Genomic DNA, 20976 nt, shown 5'->3' with positions numbered 1-20976 from the left:
GCAAATAAGGTTGGTGAGCTGCAGACACAAGTAGCCACATGGGATTATGATATCGTGGCAATAACCGAGACCTGGCTCAAACAAAGTGAGGAATGGGAAATTAATATTCCTGGCTACAGTGTATTCAGAAAAGATAGGGAAGATGGCAGTATTGGTCAAAGAGACTGTTACAGCACTGGAAAGGAATGATGTCCTTGAGGATTCAAAGACCAAATCTATTTGGTTAGAATTAAGGAACAAGGCTGAAGCTATTCAGTTTCTGTTGAGTGAAACTCTGTGCCAGGAGCAAAGTCTCCAAAAATCCACCCTGTATATCCTTTGCCAAAATTCCGCTTGACTGATCACTACCTGACTGGTCTGGTACGGGCTCGACGGGCCAAATGGCCTTCTTCCGTGCTGTAGCCATTCTATAATTCTATGATTCTACCTAAATTGTTTGATTGAAATTTTACAGGTATATAACAATGGTTCACAGAGAGTGCAATCCTGTTCATACAATGATTTAAATACCTAGTCTATGCATTAATTCAGTTAGTGGTACCATTGTGTGCAGTTAAGACATTTCATCCTAGAAATGCAAGTCTTTCTTTAAGTTGCATTGTACCGTGCCCTTTCTTGGGTTCTGCGCGGACACTTAAGACCTCAAAATGTTGGGCATTAGACTCTTCACATATGCAAGTAAGGGGACTAATGCTTGCTTGAAATCCCCACTCCAACATTGGTTTACCCTGAAGCAGCACCCGCCACCACTCGGAAACCAGTTCTACGAAACGCTGCAACAAAGAAGGTAAGTAATTTATCTGAATACCGAGCCATGAGGAGCCCACATTAAAGGACACTCCCAATCGCTGCCGCTCCTGGCACCCACCCCAGCCCCGAAATCTACGACCCTCCGATGTCCCACCGCCCGCAGCTCCGAGCGCTCACCCCACATAGATGATGTGTTATGCTTACATAGAAACATAGGAACAGGACTAGGCCATTCAACCCCTCAAACCTGTTCCACCATTCAATTAGATGTGGCTGATCTGTGTAATTGACAATTCACCAACAATAAGTTATGGCAACTGGAAAATAATTGATGTTTTAAATGAGATTAAGCTGGAATATTTTTTTCGTATGTAGAGTGCTATCGAAATTAGTTCAGAAGAAGACAAGGGCTTATTGTTGGATAACACAACATTGACATGTTTAGTTACTGGTATGTTTATAGAAAATACCAAGGCCCAGAAGTTTGCGCGCGCCTAATTTTGTGCACGCGGGGGAAGCAGGTTGCACTTCCTGCGCCAGGATGGTAAGGCTCGAGGCTCCCCAGCTATTGGGCCATGAGCCACACCATAATTGAGCAGGCAAGGTTTAACAGCCTGCCGGTAAAGAGTGGCGAAAGATCGGGCCACTGCTAGCATTGCAGTGGCCCTTAGGTGAGTGAGCCTGGAGCTCGTGATCATGACTGCTGGGAGTCACGGAGCCAAGGGTCCAGAGATGGGGGTGTCCAAGAGTCACGGGGTCACGGATCAGGGAGGGAGATTGGGGTCAGGGCTGGGTGCGGGGGAGAGCAGGGGGGTCTCTCTTCTATTAACTCTGGTTTTCCCCATTTGCACATGTGCCATGGGATGCTGCATTGCATATTGGGAGATACTGAAGAAAAGACTCCTGAAACAAGAGGACTAAGTTAAAGTTAGAATATTGTAAATAAGTGCGTGTGCATAACAACTTTGAAATGGTTCTTGGGGATTAACACACAGAGACAACTGAAAAAATTACAGAGACTGAGGATAAGAATGCGTAACAATGGAAAACTGCATGTACTATATTAAGGATTGGAGGTTGTGAAAGCAACTTACTACAGGTGTTTCAACTATCAGCATGGTATTTTGATGAAATTAGTTGTTGAAAATAATGCTATCTAAGATGATTCTATAATGATCTTGCAGAATTGCCCGCATGATTCGCCAAGAACGAGGAAATGCACTTCTTGTGGGTGTTGGAGGTACGGGCAAACAGTCCCTCACACGACTGGCTGCCCACATATGTAACTACAAGTGCTTTCAAATTGAACTCAGCCGTGGTTATAACTATGAATCGTTCCACGAGGACCTGCGGAAACTTTATAAATTGGCTGGGATCGAGGACAAAGATACGGTCTTTCTCTTTACTGACACACAGGTATGGCTTTTGAAAAAGCAGTAACTTTGTTTCTCTCAACTGGTGAAACTTAGACAATGTTATAAAAAATCTCTGTCCTTAGCCTTGTTCACAGTATTAATCAATCTGAAAAGTTCTGCTGGTAAGAGAAGAAAATAAATTAGATGTCAGTTTTTGTAAATATTAAACCTTTTTTTGTTTTTGTTAAAAATTATAGTGTATCTCAGATGTTTTTATCAATTTTTCAACATTACATTTTTAACAGTGATACTTAAATATTTCAGTTTGTTACTTAAATCGTCAATAATAAGGGTCTAATGGAAGAAAACAGATATTTTGTGTTTGAATGGGGCAAGGAGAGTTTGTGATTGTATATTTCAGCGTAAAATCTTTGTGACCCACCCTGGCATTCCGACCTTATATACTTTAATAGCGAGTTCAGTACATGATACTACTGCTGGCTGGAGAATGAGCTCACCTCCATTCACATCTGCTGAGCCCAGGGATCCTGATGCTTTTGGAGCACGAGAGATCATTGGAGTCATTGGAATGCACCTAGCAGCTTCCACGATATGGTGGCTAGTGTGGAGAATTCCACAGCCCGTATGTGTGGGCTGCTCATGTACTGAAAGCATGCATTCAGTCTTGAAGCGAGTGGCAGTTTCAAAGACATCTGCAGCACAGCAGTGACAGCCTGGACTTTTGAAATCCTATTATTTGATGGAAACCTAGGGCTCTGTCTTCTTGTTTCCTGTTATCCAAGGGGACAGTGATGTTGCTTGCTGTAGCAGATAAGGCATCTGTCACCTGTTTTGTGCAATGATCTGCTGCAGACTGACAGGTTCTTTCCAGGTACCAGTGAGGACATAGAAACATAGATGATAGGAGCAGGAGTAGGCCATTCAGCCCCTCGAGCCTGTTCCGCCATTTAGTGAGATCATGGCTGATCATCCAAATTCAGAGTAAAGATTTCTTCTAAAGGAGTACTTGTACCTCATCTAGGATTTTGAGGTAGATGGGCAATAGATGCTCCTCGTACTCTAAACAGAATAAAACAGTGCAAAAAGTATTATAGTCCATTTTATTTTTTCAGAGGGGCAGAAGAATTACTCATTGTTTCTCCTCAACTTCCCTTGTGTCAGCTGTGGCTCAGTTGGTAGCACTCTTGCCGCTAAGTCAGAAGGTTGTGGATTCTAGTCCCACTCCAGAGACTTAAGCACAATGCACTTTATTATGTTTATGTTAATGTATTACAAGCCAAATGAATGTTGAATGTTTAAATGTCTTAATCTAAATGTACACTCTCGGGAGCCGCAAGCCTACATTTCGTTGTACTGCACTTGTGCACTAACAATGACAATAAAGTTGATTATTATTATTATAGTCTGACACTGAGGGGGTACTGCACTGTTGGAGATGCTGTCTTTCGGATGTGAAGCTAAACTGAGGCCCCATCCGCTCTCTCGGGTGGATATAAAAGATCCTGTGGCATTATTTCGAAGAAGAGCAGGGGAGCTTTCCCTGGTGTCCTAGCCAATATTTATCCCTCAATCAACATCTAAAACAGTTTATCTGGTCATGAATACATTGCTGTTTGTGGGAGCTTGCTGTGCGCAAATTGGCTACTGTAGCGATTCGTGTGCATCGCAACTAAATAATCGAGTTCGACTTCGAAGAACTATAAATAAGTTGTTTATTTACAGGAACAGGTTAAATACAACAGGTAAGGTAGCAGGTAAGATGGCTGATTGTAGGAGCACCGTGGTGTAGGTCTTTCCCCAGTGGGGACGCCACGAGGACTAACTAGAAGTTTCCGAGCTCAACTGCTAGCAGGTTCCGAGCTCAACTGCTAGCAGGTACCGAGCTCAACTGCTAGCAGGTTCCGAGCTCTACTGCCAGAGGGTTCCGAGCTCTGACGTCATGACGTCATCACGCAGAGTACAGGAATGAAGCCTGAGTGCAGTAACAGATACATTTAAAGGTAAGTTAAAGGGAATTATGTATATCTCAATGTAAGGGACAACCGGTGGTACCATGTTTCCTACATTACAACTGTGACTACATTTCAAAAAGTATGTAAAGCGCTTTGGGACGTCTGGTGGTTGTGAAAGGTGCTATATAAATGCAATTATTTCTTTAACTTATGATTTCTAATTGCTTAATTTTTATCAGCCTTCCCAACCAGACTTGGTAGCCTAGAATTAAGAAAATGCCCTTAGAGGGATGCGTTTGGAGCCATTATCAATGCATGGGTCTTGCACACCCAGCTCCAATCACAATGTAAACTTGCAGATTTTGCGAGGACTGGTCTTTCTAGGTTTTTGTGAGCAAGAGTCATCTGGCCTCCACTCGTGGTTAAAATGGTCCCCACGTGTGCTCCTGCCTTGAGTGCATCTACCTTTTCTAATATGACGGGTGGCACACTTCTGGCTAGAATGTGATATTATCACAAGTGAGACATGGCCATTGCCAATGAGCACTAGTACATTTTTTTTTACATGTGACAGACCCGAGACTCAAACACTGTGGGCATAGTTTTCTAGAATGATGTGTGCTGTGCCAACTGTTAAGTGTATTTCCTGTCCATGATGGTCTGGCTGGTGTAATTACCAACACACATGAGATTGTGCTAACATGTTATTGTTTTTTAACAGATAGTAGCAGAGGAGTTTCTAGAAGATATCAATAACATCCTCAACTCAGGAGAGGTTCCAAATCTGTTTGAGAAAGATGAACTTGAGCAAGTTCTTGCCGCTACACGTCCAAAAGCTAAAGATGCTGGAATACCAGAAGGAAACAGAGATGAAGTAAGATTTCAAGAGCACTGATGTGGATACAGCCATTTTAGTCTATGCATATTATTTGGTAGGTGGCAGAAAGGTAGGATTTTGTGCTGTGGCACAGAATGGTAGTTTGCAGATTTAAATCTTTACCTTCCCTTTATTGGTGAGTTCCTGATCACTGGGCCACTGCAAGTGCTTATCCCACAGAAAAGTTTGGAGATGAATCAATTTCAGACATTTTCTGACAGCCAACTCTTTGCTTGTCCAATATGTTGTGCTTCCTCCCAAAAGCACAGGATTGCAATTTAATACTTTACATGCTAAGTTGGTGGGGGAATTTCTTGACAATATGATCTGACCTGAACACTGGCACTTGCAAAGGATGGCTGTTGTTAGCTAGGATGGGAGGAATGCCCTTACAATGTCACAGTATAGGGTCAATTTTAACCGTACCCACCCATCAAGCAGGGTCGGCAGTTCAAATCCACTGGGTGACTTTAGCTGCCAATGTCCTGCCGGGACCCCATCGTCCTCAATTTTAACCTGATCTTCTGAGCAGCTGGAAAAGGCACCCACTTGGAGCTGGCGAGGTCCTTCTTTTAATATGCAGCTCAGGGTCTGATGATATCATCGTGCCCAACCACAATTATAACTCCGACCTAACACCGCCGCTGCGACTTTCCTGCCCGGCAAAGTCAAGTGGGAAGAGTATCAGAAGCAGAAGAGGCCATTCAAGTTAAGTTTCTTACTTTACATTGTGAGGCCAGGAAGAATCAGAGACCTCCTCCAGGCCCACAAAAAAAGTTTAAGAGTCCCCTGCCCAAGACAATGCTACTGCCTTTTTAAACACACGACATTACACCCCCCCCTCCCAAGAGCCCTGGTACCTACAATTAGCTGAGTGCCAGCAGGTGGCCGAGGGCTGCCCAAATTTCCATAGGTCTACTTCCTGCACATAAGTGCAAATCCCTCTGCCAACCTAGGAATTTCAGAGCCCAGGGAGGAATTTTGGTTGGGTGAGAGTTTAAAGAGTTAAAAAATTAAATCCCAACCCCAAACCGCCTCCAACCTTCCCATTTCCGGTTTTAACGGATGTGGGATGGGGGAGGGGCAACTGCGCGGATAGCTCATTTAAATATTATAATGAGGCTGGTCGTGTTTCCCCGGCCTCAGGGAACCTGGTGGCTAAAGGGAGGCGAGGACGGCTGGATCCAGGAACTAAGTGCCTTTACACTTAGCTGCTGGATCCAGCATCCCTGCCTCACCCACTCCCCGCGATCAGACATTCCACTCCCCCCTGAGACCGCTGACCTCCCCCCAACCCCTTCCAATGAGGCCTCCGATCTCCCCCATGTCCCCTCTGCCTGAGGCTTCTGATCGCCACTCCAATCTCCTCCCTCCAGCCTCTGATCACCTTTCTGGCCTCCCCCCTCTGGCCCCGATGCTCCTTCGACCCCCAATCATCACCACCGCTCCCACCCCCCGCCGATGCTCCTCCGGCCCCGATTCACCCCCCGCCCCGCGCCCACCCATTCTTTCTCCGGCCCCGACCACACCCCCGATCATCCTCTGGCCCTGATTCACCCCCTCCCCTGATCATTTTCCGGCCCCGATTCACCCTCCCCCCATGATCCCTCCCTCCCTTCTCTCTGCGGCCTTTCCGTCTGCCTGGCTGTGGGCGAGAAACAGAGCTTTGAAATGTTAATCAGGGTAATCAAATGTTGCCAGTGGTTTTGCTTTGTCTCCTCGGGTACACTATTCCATTTGACAAGTATATTAAAGACATATGGAAATCACTACTAAGAGATAATACACTAGCTACAACCTCAATTAACTACTTACTGGATAACTTAAAGTTACTGTATAATGACAACAAAGAATCTCTTGTCAAGGATGTGACAAATTCAGAAACTAAGCAGCCTTCAGCTGTTATCTGTGTTCTTCATGAAATTATATGTAATCCTGGCTCAGAATAATGATAAACATTCTATACCCCCAGTTATTCATCATCCTTTTGATTCATCTCAACTACAGCTTCCAGGTTCAGTTCCCTTGGGATTTACTTTGAATTCCAAGCATAGGCCTTCAGCCTGCCTCAAACACCTAATAATATTCATGCTTGCAATTCCTCTGCTGAGACAATTCAAGCTGTCCTGAGAGTTTCTTCTCTGTGCTCCCAGATACTGTGAGTCTCCCTCAAAGTATCACTTTGACCATGAAACTCCATCCCAGCAGTGCCAGATATTGGGCTGCCTTCTCAGTGTTCCCAGGTCCCACGGCTGCAGGGCAGTTTGAGGATTTCATATTTGGCCCAGAAAGAAAGACTTTCATGTATGTATGTGACGGAATAAGCCATATTTCAAAAGATACATAGAAACATAGAAGATAGGAGCAGGAGTAGGCCATTCGACCCCTCGAGCCTGCTCCGCCATTCAGTGAGATCATGGCTGATCATCCAAATTCAGTACCCTGTCCCTGCCTTCTCTCCATAACCCTTGATCCCTTTAGACTTAAGAAATATATCTAACTCCTTCTTGAATATATTTAATGAATTGGCCTCTACTGCCTTCTGTGGTAGAGAATTCCACAGGTTCACCACTCTCTGGGTGAAGAAATTCCTCCTCATCTCAGTCCTAAATGGCTTACCCCTTATCCTTAGACTGCGACCCCTGGTTCTGGCCTCCCCGGCCATCGGGAACATCCTTCCCGCATCCAGTATATCTAGTCCTGTTAGTATTTTATAATTTTCAATGAGATCCCCTCTCATTCTTCTAAACTCCAGCGAGTATAAGCCCAATTGACCCAATCTCTCCTCATACGTCATTCCTGCCATCCCAGGTATCAGCCTGGTGAATCTTCGCTGAACTCCCTCCATGGCAAGAACATCCTTCCTCAGATAAGGCGACCAAAACTGCACACAATACTCAAGGTGCGGTCTCACCAAGGCCCTGTACAACTGCATCAAGACATCCTTGTTCCTGTACTCGAACCTTCTCACTACGAAGGCCAACATACCATTTGCCTTCTTAACCGCCTGCTGCACCTGCATGCTTACCTTCAGCGACTGGTGCACAAGGACACCCAGGTCTCGTTGCACTTCCCCCTTCTCCCAATCTATTGCCATTCAGATAATCTGCCTTCCTGTTTTTGACACCAAAGTGGATAACCTCGCATTTATCCACATTATATTGCATCTGCCATGCTTCTACCCAATCACCCAACCTGTCCAAATCATCCTGGAGTTTCACGGCATCCTCCTTACAGCACACACTGCCACCCAGCTTTGTGTCGTCTGCAAACTTGGAGATATTACATCCAATTCCCTCGTCTAGATCATTAATATATATATTGTGAATAGCTGGGGTCCCAGGACCGATCCCTGCGGTACCCCACTAGTCACTGCCTGCCACTCGGAAAAAGACCCGTTTATTCCAACACTTTGCTTTCTGTCTGCCAACCAGTTCTCTATCCAAGTCAATACCTTGCCCCCAATCCCATGTGCCTTAACTTTACACGCTAATCTCTTATGCGGGACCTTATCGAAAGCCTTCTGAAAGTCCAAATACACCACATCCACTGGTTCTCCCTTATCAATTTTACCAGTTACATCCTCAAACATTCCAGTAGATTAGTCAAGCACGATTTACCTTTTGTAAATCCATGTTGACTTTGTCCGATCCTGTCTCTGTTTTCCAAGTGCTCTGCTATTACATCTTTTATAATGGATTCTAGCATGTTCCCCACTACCGATGTCGGGTTTACCAGTCTATAATTCCCCGTTTTCTCTCTACCACCTTTTTTGAATAGTGGGGTAACATTAGCTACCCTCCAATCCATGGGTACAGTTCCAGAGTCTATCGAATTTTGGAACATGACCAGCAATGCATCTATTATTTCTAGGGCCACTTCCTTAAGTACCCTAGGATGTAGATTATCAGGCCCTGGGGATTTATCGGCCTTCAATCCCGTCAATTTCTCTAACACCATTTCCCTACAAATACTGATTTCTTTCAGTTCCTCCCTCTCATTAGACCCTATGTTCCCCGACATCTCTGGGAGGTTATTTGTGTCCTCCTTTGTGAAGACAGAACCAAAGTATGTATTTAATTGGTCTGCCATTTCTTTATTCCCCATTATAAATTCCCCTAATTCTGACTGCAAGGGACCTACGCTTGACTTCACCAATCTTTTTCTCCACACATCTATAAAAGCTTTTACAGTCAGTTTTTATGTTCCCTGCAAGCTTACTCTCAGACTCTGTTTTCCCCCTCTTAATTAATCCCTTTGTCCTCCTTTGCTGAATCCTAAACTGCTCCCAATCCTCCGGTTTACTGCTTTTTCTGGCCAATTTATATATCCTCTCCTTGGATCTTATGCTATCCCTAATTTCCCTTGTTAGCCACGGTTGAGTCACCTTTTTTGTTTTATTGTTATGCCAAACTGGGATGAACAGATTCTGTAGTTCATTCATGCGATCTTTGAATGTTTGCCATTGCTTATCCACCGTCAATCCTTTGAGTGACATTCCCCAATCAATCCTACCCAACTCTCGCCTCATACCATCATAATTTCCTTTATTTAAATTCAGGACCCTAGTCTCTGAGTCAACTACTTCACTCTCCATCTTAATGAAGAATTCTATCATATTATGATCGCTCCGACCCAAGGGGCCTCGCACAACAAGATCCTTACTATATGGAAATCAAAACCACTTTAACCAGAGTGTTTACTTGTTTTCTAGCTATCTCAATTGCTTGCATATTTAATCATGTTTCCTGTCTTATTTGATACTTTTACAAAGGCACATGATTTTTTAATATTCTGTTCCTGTTCAAAGTGTCAGTTTCTAATACTTTACTTGGGTCATTCATTGTGTTGGTGCCAAACCGCAGACCTTTCGGAAGCTCCAAACTGCTATTTCAAAAGGGCCTTTGTATTAGCATTAACAATCAATTCCCATTTCAAAGCATGTTGTAGGAGTCTCTGCACTCCTACCAAAGAATCTATAAACTCACTAGTAGTTAACAAACTGAGTTTAATGTGCTAAAACTTTACAAAACAAGAAAATGCAGGAGAAGCTCTAAACAGGTCTATTCACTATCACTCCACACGAGGAATGGCTGGAAACGCCCTCTGACGTCATGACATCATCGTTGGAATGGCACATGACCCACGTGATGACGTCATCGCGTCAGATCGCAATTTTGTCGATCTAGCTCTGTTTAACCAGAGCCAACATTAAAAGGTAATAAACATGATTAAAGGCAATTGTACCAGTCACTGTAAGAGTCTCTTAGTGGCTTTGCCACATACGCCCCCCCAGAATTGTCTTTAACGAGAAGAGTCAATCGCTGAGGAGGTCGGACAAGCCTGTTGGACCGACTCCTAAATTTCCGGAGGGGAAAATGCTGAGCAGGCGGCGAGCTGGCAGGTAACACGGCGCTGTCAGGTGTGGCGGCGGCCGGCCGCGGCGCGGAGGCTGCGCCAGCTCGATCGGTCGTTCAAGGTCTAGGTGCGCAGGTTTAAGGCGATCGACAGAGATGTGATCAGGCTTGCCCCCGACATCGATCATGAAACTCTTGTCCCCTGCCTGCAAAATCTGGAAGGGCCCTGCATAAGGAGGTGCGAGCGGGGTACGATGGCCGTCTTGGCGCAAAAAAACGAACTTGGCCTTCGACAACTCCCCCGGGACGTTGGACAAAGGCAAACCATGCTGTGAAGTCGGAACTGGGCGGAAACAGCGGGCTGCATCCCGGTGGGTCTCTCTTTGCCTGGCCGCGGACCATGGCCGCGTAGGGGACGGCAGGAATTCACCCGGAACTTGAAGAGGTTGCCCGTAAACCATCTCTGCCGCCGACGACTGGAGATCTTCCTTCAGCGCCGTGCGGAGTCCTAACATCACCCACGGCAGTTTGTCGACCCAGGATGCATCCAGAAGGCTGGTCCTGAGCGACGCCTTTAAGGAACGATGGAACCGCTCGCACAAGCCGTTTGCTTGCGGGCAATAGGCCGTAGTGCGGCGGAGCTTAACGCCCAACACGGAAACCACCTTATTCCACAGTTCGGGCGAAAATTGCGGCCCACGATCCGACGAAATATCCGCAGGGACACCAAACCAGGCTACCCATGATGAAACGAAAGCTCGAGCAACATCCGCAGAAGTGGTGGACGTCATGGGGACTGCCTCCGGCCACCTCGTGGTGCGATCCACCATTGTCAAAAGATACGTAAAGCCCCGGGACGGTGGAAGCGGGCCCACTAAGTCAATGTGAATGTGATCGAATCGCCGCTCCGGGACCTCGAAGATGGCGAGCGGGGCCTTGACATGCCGCTGCACCTTGGCCCGTTGGCAAACAACACAAGTGTTCGCCCAGTCTCTGACGTCTTTGCGTATTCCCCTCCATACGAATTTGGAGACCAACAGCTTTTGCGACGCCCACACTCCAGGATGCGATAGGCCGTGTATGGCATCGAAAACAGCCCGGCGCCATTTAGACAGGACAATCGGACGGGGTGCACCCAACGAAACATCGCAGAGCAGAGTACTACCTGCGGAATGGAACGGCACATCCCTCGACTGGAGGCTGGCTGGAACCGAACGAAAAACCTGGGTCTCCGGGTCGGCCGCTTGGTCAGCCGCCATCTCTGTGTAGTCAATGCCCAATTGGACGGCCTGGACAGCGGCGCGGGAAAGGCAATCAGCGACGACGTTGTCCTTACCGGCCACATGCCGGACGTCGGTGGTGAACTCCGATATGTACGTCAGCTGCCTTTGCTGCCAAGCCAACCATGGTTCCGCAGACTTGGCCATTGCGAACGTCAATGGCTTGTGGTCAACAAACGCGATGAAGCGGCACCCTTCGAGGAGGAAGCGAAAATGGCGGATGGCTAAAAACAAAGCCAACAGCTCTCAGTCGAAGGTACTGTACCGGCGCTCATGCCGTTGTAGCTGGCGGCTAAAAAAGACCAGAGGTTGCCACGCGCAGTCGACCCACTGCTCCTGGACGGCCCCCACCACGTAGCCTGACGCGTCCGTCGTGAGTGCGATGGTAGCTCCCGGCAGGGGGTGTGCCAACATGGTCGCGTTGGCGCGCGCAGTCTTCGTCTCCTCGAAGGAGCGATCCATGTCTTGCGACCATACCACGTGCTCCTTTCCCGTCGTGCCCCTGAGGGCCTCGTAGAGCGGACGCATGAGCTGCGCTGCCCTGGGGATGAAACGATGATAGAAGTTCACCATCCCCAGGAACTCCTGTAAGGCTTTCACGGATTTCGGTTTCGGGAACTCCGCGATCGCCTCCACCTTGACTCGAAGTGGCATTGCCCCAGCGGGGGTTATGCGGTGGCCCAGGAAATCAAGTTGCGCTAGGCCGAAACGGCATTTGTCCGGGTTAACGATGAGGCCGCGCTGCTGAAGCCGTCGAAAAAGGACCCGAAGGTGCTCGAGGTGTTCCTCCTTGGAGGTGCTGGCAATCAGAATATCATCCAAATAAACAAATAAAAAATCAAGGTCCTGCAGGACTGAATCCATGAGGTGCTGAAACGCCTGCGCCGCGTTCTCAAGTCCAAAGGGCATTCGTAGGAATTCAATAAGTCCAAAGTGGGTAATAACCGCCGTCTTTTCGACATCTCGAGGGTGCACTGGCACCTGGTGGTAACCACGGATGAGGTTGACTTTCGAGAAGATGGACGTCCCCGCCAAATGTGCTGAGAAGTCCTGTATATGGGGAATGGGGTAGCGGTCGGGCGTCGTTACCTCATTGAGACGGCGATAAACACCACAGGGCCGCCATCCCCCGCCGGGCTTGGGGACGATGTGGAGCGGGGAGGACCAGGGACTACTGGACCGACGGATGATCCCCATTTTTTCCATCATGGCGAACTCCGCCTTCGCCGCCGCTAGCTTACTGGGCTCTAAACGCCGCGCCCTGGCGTAAACGGGAGAGCTGGTAGTCAAAATATGATGCTCCACCCTATGCTTGACGGTCGAAACCGAAAAGGTGGGCTTCGTCAGCTCGGGGAACTCCTCGAGGAGACGGGCGAAATCGTCGGGCGGTGGCCGCGCACATGAAATCGTGTGTGACGCAGCCGTGCTGCACGCCCCTGAAATATCATCGAGTGTGGCGGCGTGAACGAGGCGCCGATTTTCACGTCCACCAACAGGCCGTTGGCGCCCAAAAAGTCGGCACCCAACAGGGCCTGTGAGATTTGAGCGGTGACGAAATTCCAGGTGAAAAGCTGTCCACCGAAACAGACTTGGACGAGCCGCATTCCTCAAGTGTGGATCGAACCCCCGTTGGCCGCTTGCAGAGGGTGACCCCGTCTGCCGGACCGAAGGTCGATGACCGAGGCGGGAAGTATGTTGCATTGCGCCCCCGTGTCACATAGAAAACGACGGCCCGAGATGGAGTCGGTTAAGTAGGTGAGATTACCGGAAGTGCCGATCGCCATCGTGACCGCGGGGGAAGTACCGGGACCGGCGTGCTTGACTCGCGGCGGTCTATTCAACAGTCCGGTAACAAAACTGCAAGGTGGGCGGCAGCAGCGGGCCTTCGGGTCGAAACGAGCATGGTAGTAACTAACCGGTCATCGGAGGCACCGTGATCGGAGCCGGGGCCGGACTCCTCGTGGCGGGGCGTTGCGCTATGGCGCAGTATTGTTGCCGGACTGCGTAAATCTTATCCGCCTCTTCGGCGAGCGCAATGCAGTCTGCGGTTTCTACTTGGGCGAGGGTTGCCTGGACTTGCTCGGGGAGCTGAGTAAGGAACAGCTCGCAAAACAGAAAGCACTGGGGCTCGGACCCCAGGAGAGTCAGCATGTGGCTCATAAGCTCCGAGGGTTTGGAGTCACCTAACCCTGGTAGCGTCAGTAAATGGCGAGCACACTCCACTTTGGTAAGACCAAATACCTGCAGCAATCGTGTCTTGATGGCTACATACTTGTCAGCATTCGGGGGACTCTCCAGAAGGCTGATGATTCTCGACGCCGTCGAGCTATCGAGGGCGGAGACCACGTGGAGATATCTGGTCTGGTCCTGTACGACGTTGCGGAGTTCAAATTGCGCCTCGGCTTGCACAAACCAAGAGGCCGCCTGTTGTTCTCAGAATTGGGGGAGCTTCAAGGCCACTGCATTGGCCTCCATTCCTAGCCCGTGTTCTGCGTTCACCGCGAAAAACGATCGCGAGGATTCGGGGTCACCAATGTAGGAGTCTCTGCACTCCTAGCAAAGAATCTATAAACTCACTAGTAGTTAACAAACTGAGTTTAATGTGCTAAAACTTTATAAAACAAGAAAATGCAGGAGAAGCTCTAAACAGGTCTATTCACTATCACTCCACACGAGGAATGGCTGGAAACGCCCTCTATCTCTGACGTCATGACGTCATCACGTTTCCGGCCGTTGGAACATCACATGACCCACGTGATGACGTCATCGCGTCAGATCGCGATTTTGCCGATCTAGCTCTGTTTAACCAGAGCCAACATTAAAAGATAATAAACATGATTAAAGGCAATTGTACCAGCCACTGTGAGAGTCTCTTAGTGGCTTTGCCACAATGTGGTGTTTACAACTTTGTTATCAAACCATCCCATCTCGGAAGCCTGTTTTCTGTTTGCAGCTTGTGTCTCTGAGGCTTTAGATTTTTAAGCCCAGTATATCATGTATTAATAAATATCAGAATTCTGTTCATATTATGGTGTATCTCTTGAAATATGGCTTATTCCGTCACATACAGTGTCTTTTGACTCCTCGGACTATCCCAAAACACTGCACAGTCAGTGAAGCACTTATGTACTGTGGTCATTATTGTAAGGTAAGCAAACATGTTGGTATGAAATTAGATTCAGCTCACAAAGGATTAAGTCCTAGAGACACACAAGCTATCAGTGATGAATTGTGCATTCTTGCATACTATATAAGTTTGGAGACAATGAGGAGTCATCTGACAATTCCAGTGCTGTTCTCAGCTCTAATGTTGAAATGGTCTTCATTCAATATGCCCAGCGGTTGGGGGGGGCGTGGGGGGGTGCTTAGCTAAACAGAAAATGTAGTCGTCTTAGCTCTCATAATAAAAAGGGAGTTTTCTCAATTAAGCTGGTAACTTTAATTGGTAGTTTAGCAAGGGAGGAGTCACTGGCAACATTCCCGCTAAGTGTGGAGGTCCCGCGCATGCCTCTTGCCAGCTTTTCAATTGGAAATTTCGCGCATGCGCAAGATTTGGAATGGGTGGCACTGCACACCCAAAAAAAAGTAGGAACATTGGTCACAGATCAGCGTTTATTTGTCCCTCTCTCCTGAAAAGTCGGTACTGGGCAGTTTATCATAACCTTCCTCAAAGAAAAAGGAAAAAAATTACTAGGACCCCTTACAAAGGGGGCCCCTGAGGGCACTGTAAAATTAATTCTGGGGGAGGGGTGTGTCAGTGGATCAGCAAGTTGCACTGGATTTCCCAGATTCTTGTTTATGCCCAGGCACCCTAGACATGACCTAGGTGCCTGTCATTCCCATATAAAATGGAACATCCAGCTAACCTCCCAAACTTTGATTTGGTCATAAGTAGAGGTTCTGGGTAGCTGCACCTCAGTACTTATGCTGGGATGTGCCCAGAAAAACTTTTTGGCCTTGTGTGTTTTGTGAAAAAGCTTTATAATGTCCATGATATGTTTGCAGCAAAAATTGTCTTGTGAAATAATTTTTTCTAATATTCCTTCAGGACCAAGAAAACAATTCAACCTAGCATTATATTGGTTTAAATACAAAATATTGCCTGTACCTTTATTTAATAAATAAGTTTCCCATGGCAATGGTTAATAGTTAACAAATTGTACTTGCAAAGTACAATTGAATTGGTCTTGGGTCAAAGTTTTACTTGCATTGCAATGCTCTGGTGCAAAACATCGTTCAACTATGTGATTTAGAGTTATGTCATTATCATATCAACACTTATGTATTACATATCTCCAGTATTGCAACTAAGTCCCTTATAGTTCAGAAAAACTAAAGTTATTATTTCTTCCTTTATCATGGAATTTCAAGAAAAGAAGATGAAACTGTAGATATACTTGGGGAAGATTTTTAATAAACGGTTGTGTGGTGTTAGTGTTATAATGTACCCAGGCCTGAGGCCTTGTTCCTCCTATAAACCAACAAAATTACATAAGATGTGGCATGCAGAGAACTCACTTGGTTTATCAAGCCCTCCACTAAACATACACAATTTATGCCATAATGGAGCATGCCCATCCTATTCACTCTCTTCCAGCTAATGACACCCATGGAATAAATTTCTGTAACATTTCTCCCAACTCGTAAAGTTTACTAAACAAAACTGCTCAATAGAAATCCAGTTTTACTGTCCAATTTAATCATTGTTGATGAGATGCATTCCACAAATCCGTGCATCCTTGGACCCAGCAGCTCAAGAAGCACCGTGTTCTGTACAGAATTTGATCACCTTTGTGCTTATCTTCATAACTTAAAATCTCTTTCCTCAACAAAGTAGTTATGAAGTTCCTTTTTAAAGATGTAAAGTGATTTGCCATTAACTGCTTTTGTTGGGAATCTTCTGCTAGAAGTCCCGACATTCCTTTCTGCAGCACTTAGGAAACGTTCAGTGCCCTGACACCATGCAGAGGAAAAGGAGGTGATAATATTACATCGGGACTCTGCCTCCTTTATGTTGGCCCAGGATTTCCGGGGCTTCTCCAGACAGATGGCCCTCGGCTTCACTGTGCAACTGAAGGGCACCCATTTTGACGGAGCAGCTGATGAAGCTGGCATTAGATTCTGACTGGCGTTAGACCTTTTGAGATCAGAACACCTAAGGGGACCAGGCAGAAAACCAAAGAAAGATGGAAACCTTACTCTTTCATCACTTTTGGAACTGGAGGCCTTCTGGCTTTTGTCCTCCAAAGGGCCCAAGGCCAGCAGTCAGTTGGCACCATTTCCTGTCGTCGAGGGTGCAATAAGGTCGTGCTGACTCAGCACCTGTCCTGCTCCTGGGCAGGGGTGGAGAGGCTGGATCGGCACCATATAGTACTGTATGATGAATAATTATTTTAGACTCCATCTCACTTGAAGTTTGTTAGTTTTCTACTCCTTTTCCCTGGTTGTGATTTTAATCATTAGGTGTACCTCTTGCTTGACTGGACTTGCCTTTCCATAGGACCAAATTTTAAAAATTATGCAATAATAGTGGTAATGGAGGAAGAATATGACACATTCTTTCCTATTGATATTCGCTGGTGGCACTAATGTAATAAAATGAAGCTCTTGGTGTCTAGCCTTTGTCTCCTAACAGCCTAGAACGTATTTAGAAGCATTTTATAGGTTTTAAGGCATTTTGGTTTTAATCATTTCTGCAATTAAGTCATTCTTTTTGGCCAATTAATTCACTTAATTTTTCACGAGATCTTTGCTCAACGGGTAGCTGGTAATTTATCATTATGCAGTCATTCTATAATGAAGAAAATTCAGAATGGATGAAAAAAATGCATCCATTAAATGTACTGTCTTTCTTTTTTTTCAGGTTTTTCAATTTTTTATAAAACGTGTTCGCCAGAAACTGCATATTGTACTGTGCATGAGTCCTGTTGGTGATGCATTTCGAGCTCGATGTCGAATGTTTCCATCCCTTGTAAACTGCTGTACCATTGACTGGTTTGTGCAGGTATGTGGTGATAGCTAGTCTGCTAAAAAGTTACTAACCTCTATCAGCCCTCATATTTAGACATTTCATTGTTAAAAAAGAATTAAGGAGACAATTACTGCTGTAAGGAGGGATGATATATTAACAGGTTCCTCTAATGAGGCCATATGGGTTGAACTTAAAAACAAAAAGGGGGCTAGCACTTTGCTGGGAGTGTACTATAGGCCCCCCAAACAGCCAGGGGGAGATAGAGGAACAGATATGTAGGCAAATCTCAGAGAAGTGTGCAAATAATAGGGTAATTATAGTGGGGGATTTCAACTTCCCCAATATTAACTGGGATAGTCAGAGTGTAAAAGGCTTAGAGGGTGCAGAATTCTTAAAGTGCATCCAGGAGAGCTTTTTGAGCCAGCATGTAGAAAGTCCTACAAGAGAGGGGGCAGTACTGGACCTAATTCTAGGGAATGTGGCCGGGTAAGTGGTAGAAGTGTTAGTAGGTGAGCACTTTGGTGACAGTGACCATAATTCGGTGAGATTTAAGGTAGTCATGGAAAAGGACAAGGATGGACCGGAAATAAAGGTGCTAAATTGGGGGAAGGCCGATTTTAATATGATAAGGCAGGATCTGGCCAATGTGGACTGGGATCAGCTACTTGAAGGAAAATCCACATCGGAGCAATGGGAGTCTTTCAGAAAGGAAATTGAGAGAGTACAATGGCAACATGTTCCCGCAAAGGTCAAGGGTGGGACCAGCAAGCTCAGGGAACCTTGGATGTCAAGGGATATACGAGAATGGATTAGGAAAAAAAGGGGGGCTTTTGGCAGATACAAAGGACTAAAGACAGAGGAAGCCCTAGAGGAGTATAAAAAGTGCAGGGGGATACTTAAAAAAGAAATTAGGAGAGCGAGGAGGGGCCATGAAATAACACTGGCGAGCAAAATAAAGGAAAGTCCTAAGGTGTTTTATTATAAGTATATTAAGGGCAAGAGGATAATTAGGGAAAGAGTAGGGCCCATTAGGGACTAAAGTGGCAAACTGTGTGTAGAGCCAGAGGATGTAGGTGGGGTTTTAAATGAATTTTTTGCATCTGTGTTCACTATGGAAAAGGACGATGTGGACATAGAAATCGGGCAGGGGGACTGTGATATACTTGAACATATTAGCATCGAGAGGGAGGAGGTACTAGCGGTTTTAGCAGGCTTAAAAGTGGATAAATCCCCAGGCCTGGACGAGATGTATCCCAGGCTACTATGTGAGGCAAAGGAGGAAATTGCAGGGGCTCTGACACAAATTTTCAGAACATCTCTGGCCACAGGGGATGTGCCAGAGGACTGGAGAACAGCTAACGTAGTACCATTATTCAAAAAGGGTAGTAGGGATAAACCAGGGAATTACAGGCCAGTGAGCCTAACATCAGTGGTAGGGAAATTATTGGAAAAAATTCTGAGGGACAGAATTGGTCTCCACTTGGAGAGGCAGGGATTGTAATTTCCGTGTGTAATTGAGACATGGACTGCAGAAGTTGGTTATAACAGGTGTTTACTGAATGGAGACAAAACTGGAACTACTACACAAAGTTACTACACAGGCTTATATACAGGGGTGGTCACTACTGGTACTGCAGTATACAGGGGCTGCAGAATATAGTTCCTTCTTCAGGGTACATACACTACAATTCCTCCCCTTTTAGCTAAACAGTACATAACATTCGATTAATAATTAAATAACATATTTACAATTACAGTTGCTATATACATTAGCTGAAGTTAATCTATATATATAAATCGGTACTTCTGTCTGTCATTCTGTCTGTCATCGCATGTGCGTCTGTTGGGTATGCGCTCGAAAGTTACAGGGCGTACCTACGCGCGCGTTACCTCCAAAGAAAGCTTACGCTTCCGGGACGGTTTTAAGCGTATTTACGTTTCGGCCGGGCTAAAATCGCGCCCGCAGTATCTGAAAAACCTTAACATTCCGCTCATTAGCATCTCATTATCCGCTCATTAGCGACAGAGTGACCTCGAGCTCGACCAATCGTACGCCGGGTTGCTGGCGTGTGCCGCCGGGCCAATCGGTGCGTGTGTGGCCGGGCCTTATCGTTCTGAACCGAGGTGAGTCGCCGCCATCTTGATTCCAAACTTTTCCTTTCTTTTTCCCGCTTTCTGCGTCTTTAAAAAAAACGTTGCTTTTAAAACACACTGGCCTAGAAATTGAGTGCCCTTAGCGCCGATTTTGCGGCGCTAGAGGGCCTAGCGCTGCATTTGGCGCCGGCGCCGAAATTGCCTGGGGCCCTTACGCCGCGGTAGACCGGTAGCGCTGCGCCGGCACCGATGACGTCATCGGTGTGCGCAGCGTCCCGGTTGCCATGCCGACGGGCCCCAGCGCCGAAATTCAGTTGCGGCCGCCTCGCCCGTGGCAGCCGCAACTAAGACTCTGGCAACCGAGTCTTCCCCGAGTTAGCGCCGGCGCATTAAGGTCGCGCGGCGGCCGGCCGCTTTCCCGTCGGCTGCCTGCCCGCACCTCCCTCCCCGGACTCCTCCACCCCCCCCCCGCGGAACAGATGCGTCTGGCCTGCAAGCCCGGCACTTGTCCGAGGTGCCGGGCTCATTTTTTCAATATTTGAACGGACAGCGGGCGGGTGCAGGCAGCTCCTCCTTAACTGAAGGAGGAGGCCTGCACTTCCCCAGCCTGCCGCACCGCATCGGGTGCCGCAGCGCCGGATTAGCGCCGCAATTCGGCACTCAGCGCCCATTGGGAGGCGCTCACGCCCGCCAGTAGCGCCGGCAGCCGTCTGGGCGCGGCGCTACTGAATTTTTGGCGCGCGCAAGGGAATTAGCGCCGGCGCTAAATTTCCGGCGCTAAAGCCCTGGCGCGGCGTCAACTCAATTTCTAGGCCATATTGTTTTAAAAAAAAATGATTTAGAAACGAATTAACTTATCTAATCTCATTAATTTTCCTACCTTTCCCCATTTTTCCAGGTAGGCCTCGAAGCCTCGGCTTCTCCTTCGCACCCACGCCCGAGCTAGGCACCTCCCGGCCCCACTCGAAGGCTGGAGGGCCGAGCCTCAGCCCAGCGCCGCTAGGGTGCACTCGCAGCAGGAGCTGAGACGCGGCGTCTCTCTCTGGCTCGGCCGGGGGGCGGGGCTTGCTGAGCGTCAAGCGTCACCCTGGCAACCGGCCCCCCGGCCGTCTCGCACAGCCGCAATCGGCGGTCTTCACCTCGGGGGGGGGGGGCGCGACCCTCGGGGGGGGGGCCGCGACCCTCTGCGGGGGCCGCGACCCTCGGGGGGGGCCGCCAAGCGTCACCCTGGCAACCGGCCCCCCAGCCGTCTCGCACAGCTGCAATCGGCGGTCTTCACCTCGGTGGGGGGGGGGCGCGACCCTCTGCGGGGGCCGCGA

The 20976-nt window shown here is 47.5% G+C and overlaps 1 protein-coding gene across 3 annotated transcripts in view; it reads left to right on the top strand.

Annotated features, from left to right (window-relative positions):
• The window catches only part of dnah6 (dynein, axonemal, heavy chain 6), a 1317984-nt gene that overhangs the window by 906847 nt on the left and 390161 nt on the right, over positions 1 to 20976 (top strand). For all 3 annotated transcript variants that reach the window (XM_085993638.1, XM_085993630.1, XM_085993647.1), the window contains 3 exons: positions 1935 to 2166; positions 4800 to 4952; positions 17456 to 17596. In XM_085993638.1, the coding sequence (XP_085849764.1) occupies positions 1935 to 2166; positions 4800 to 4952; positions 17456 to 17596 (526 nt within the window). The remainder of the gene's footprint in view (positions 1 to 1934; positions 2167 to 4799; positions 4953 to 17455; positions 17597 to 20976) is intronic.

The sequence above is a fragment of the Somniosus microcephalus genome, chromosome 1 (assembly GCF_052327205.1).
Source record: "Somniosus microcephalus isolate GS21.2 chromosome 1, FLI_Smic_1.0, whole genome shotgun sequence".
In the NCBI taxonomy this organism is placed as follows: domain Eukaryota; kingdom Metazoa; phylum Chordata; class Chondrichthyes; order Squaliformes; family Somniosidae; genus Somniosus; species Somniosus microcephalus.
Note: the sequence above shows the minus strand (reverse complement) of the source record. Positions and strands in the feature narration are given on the sequence as shown.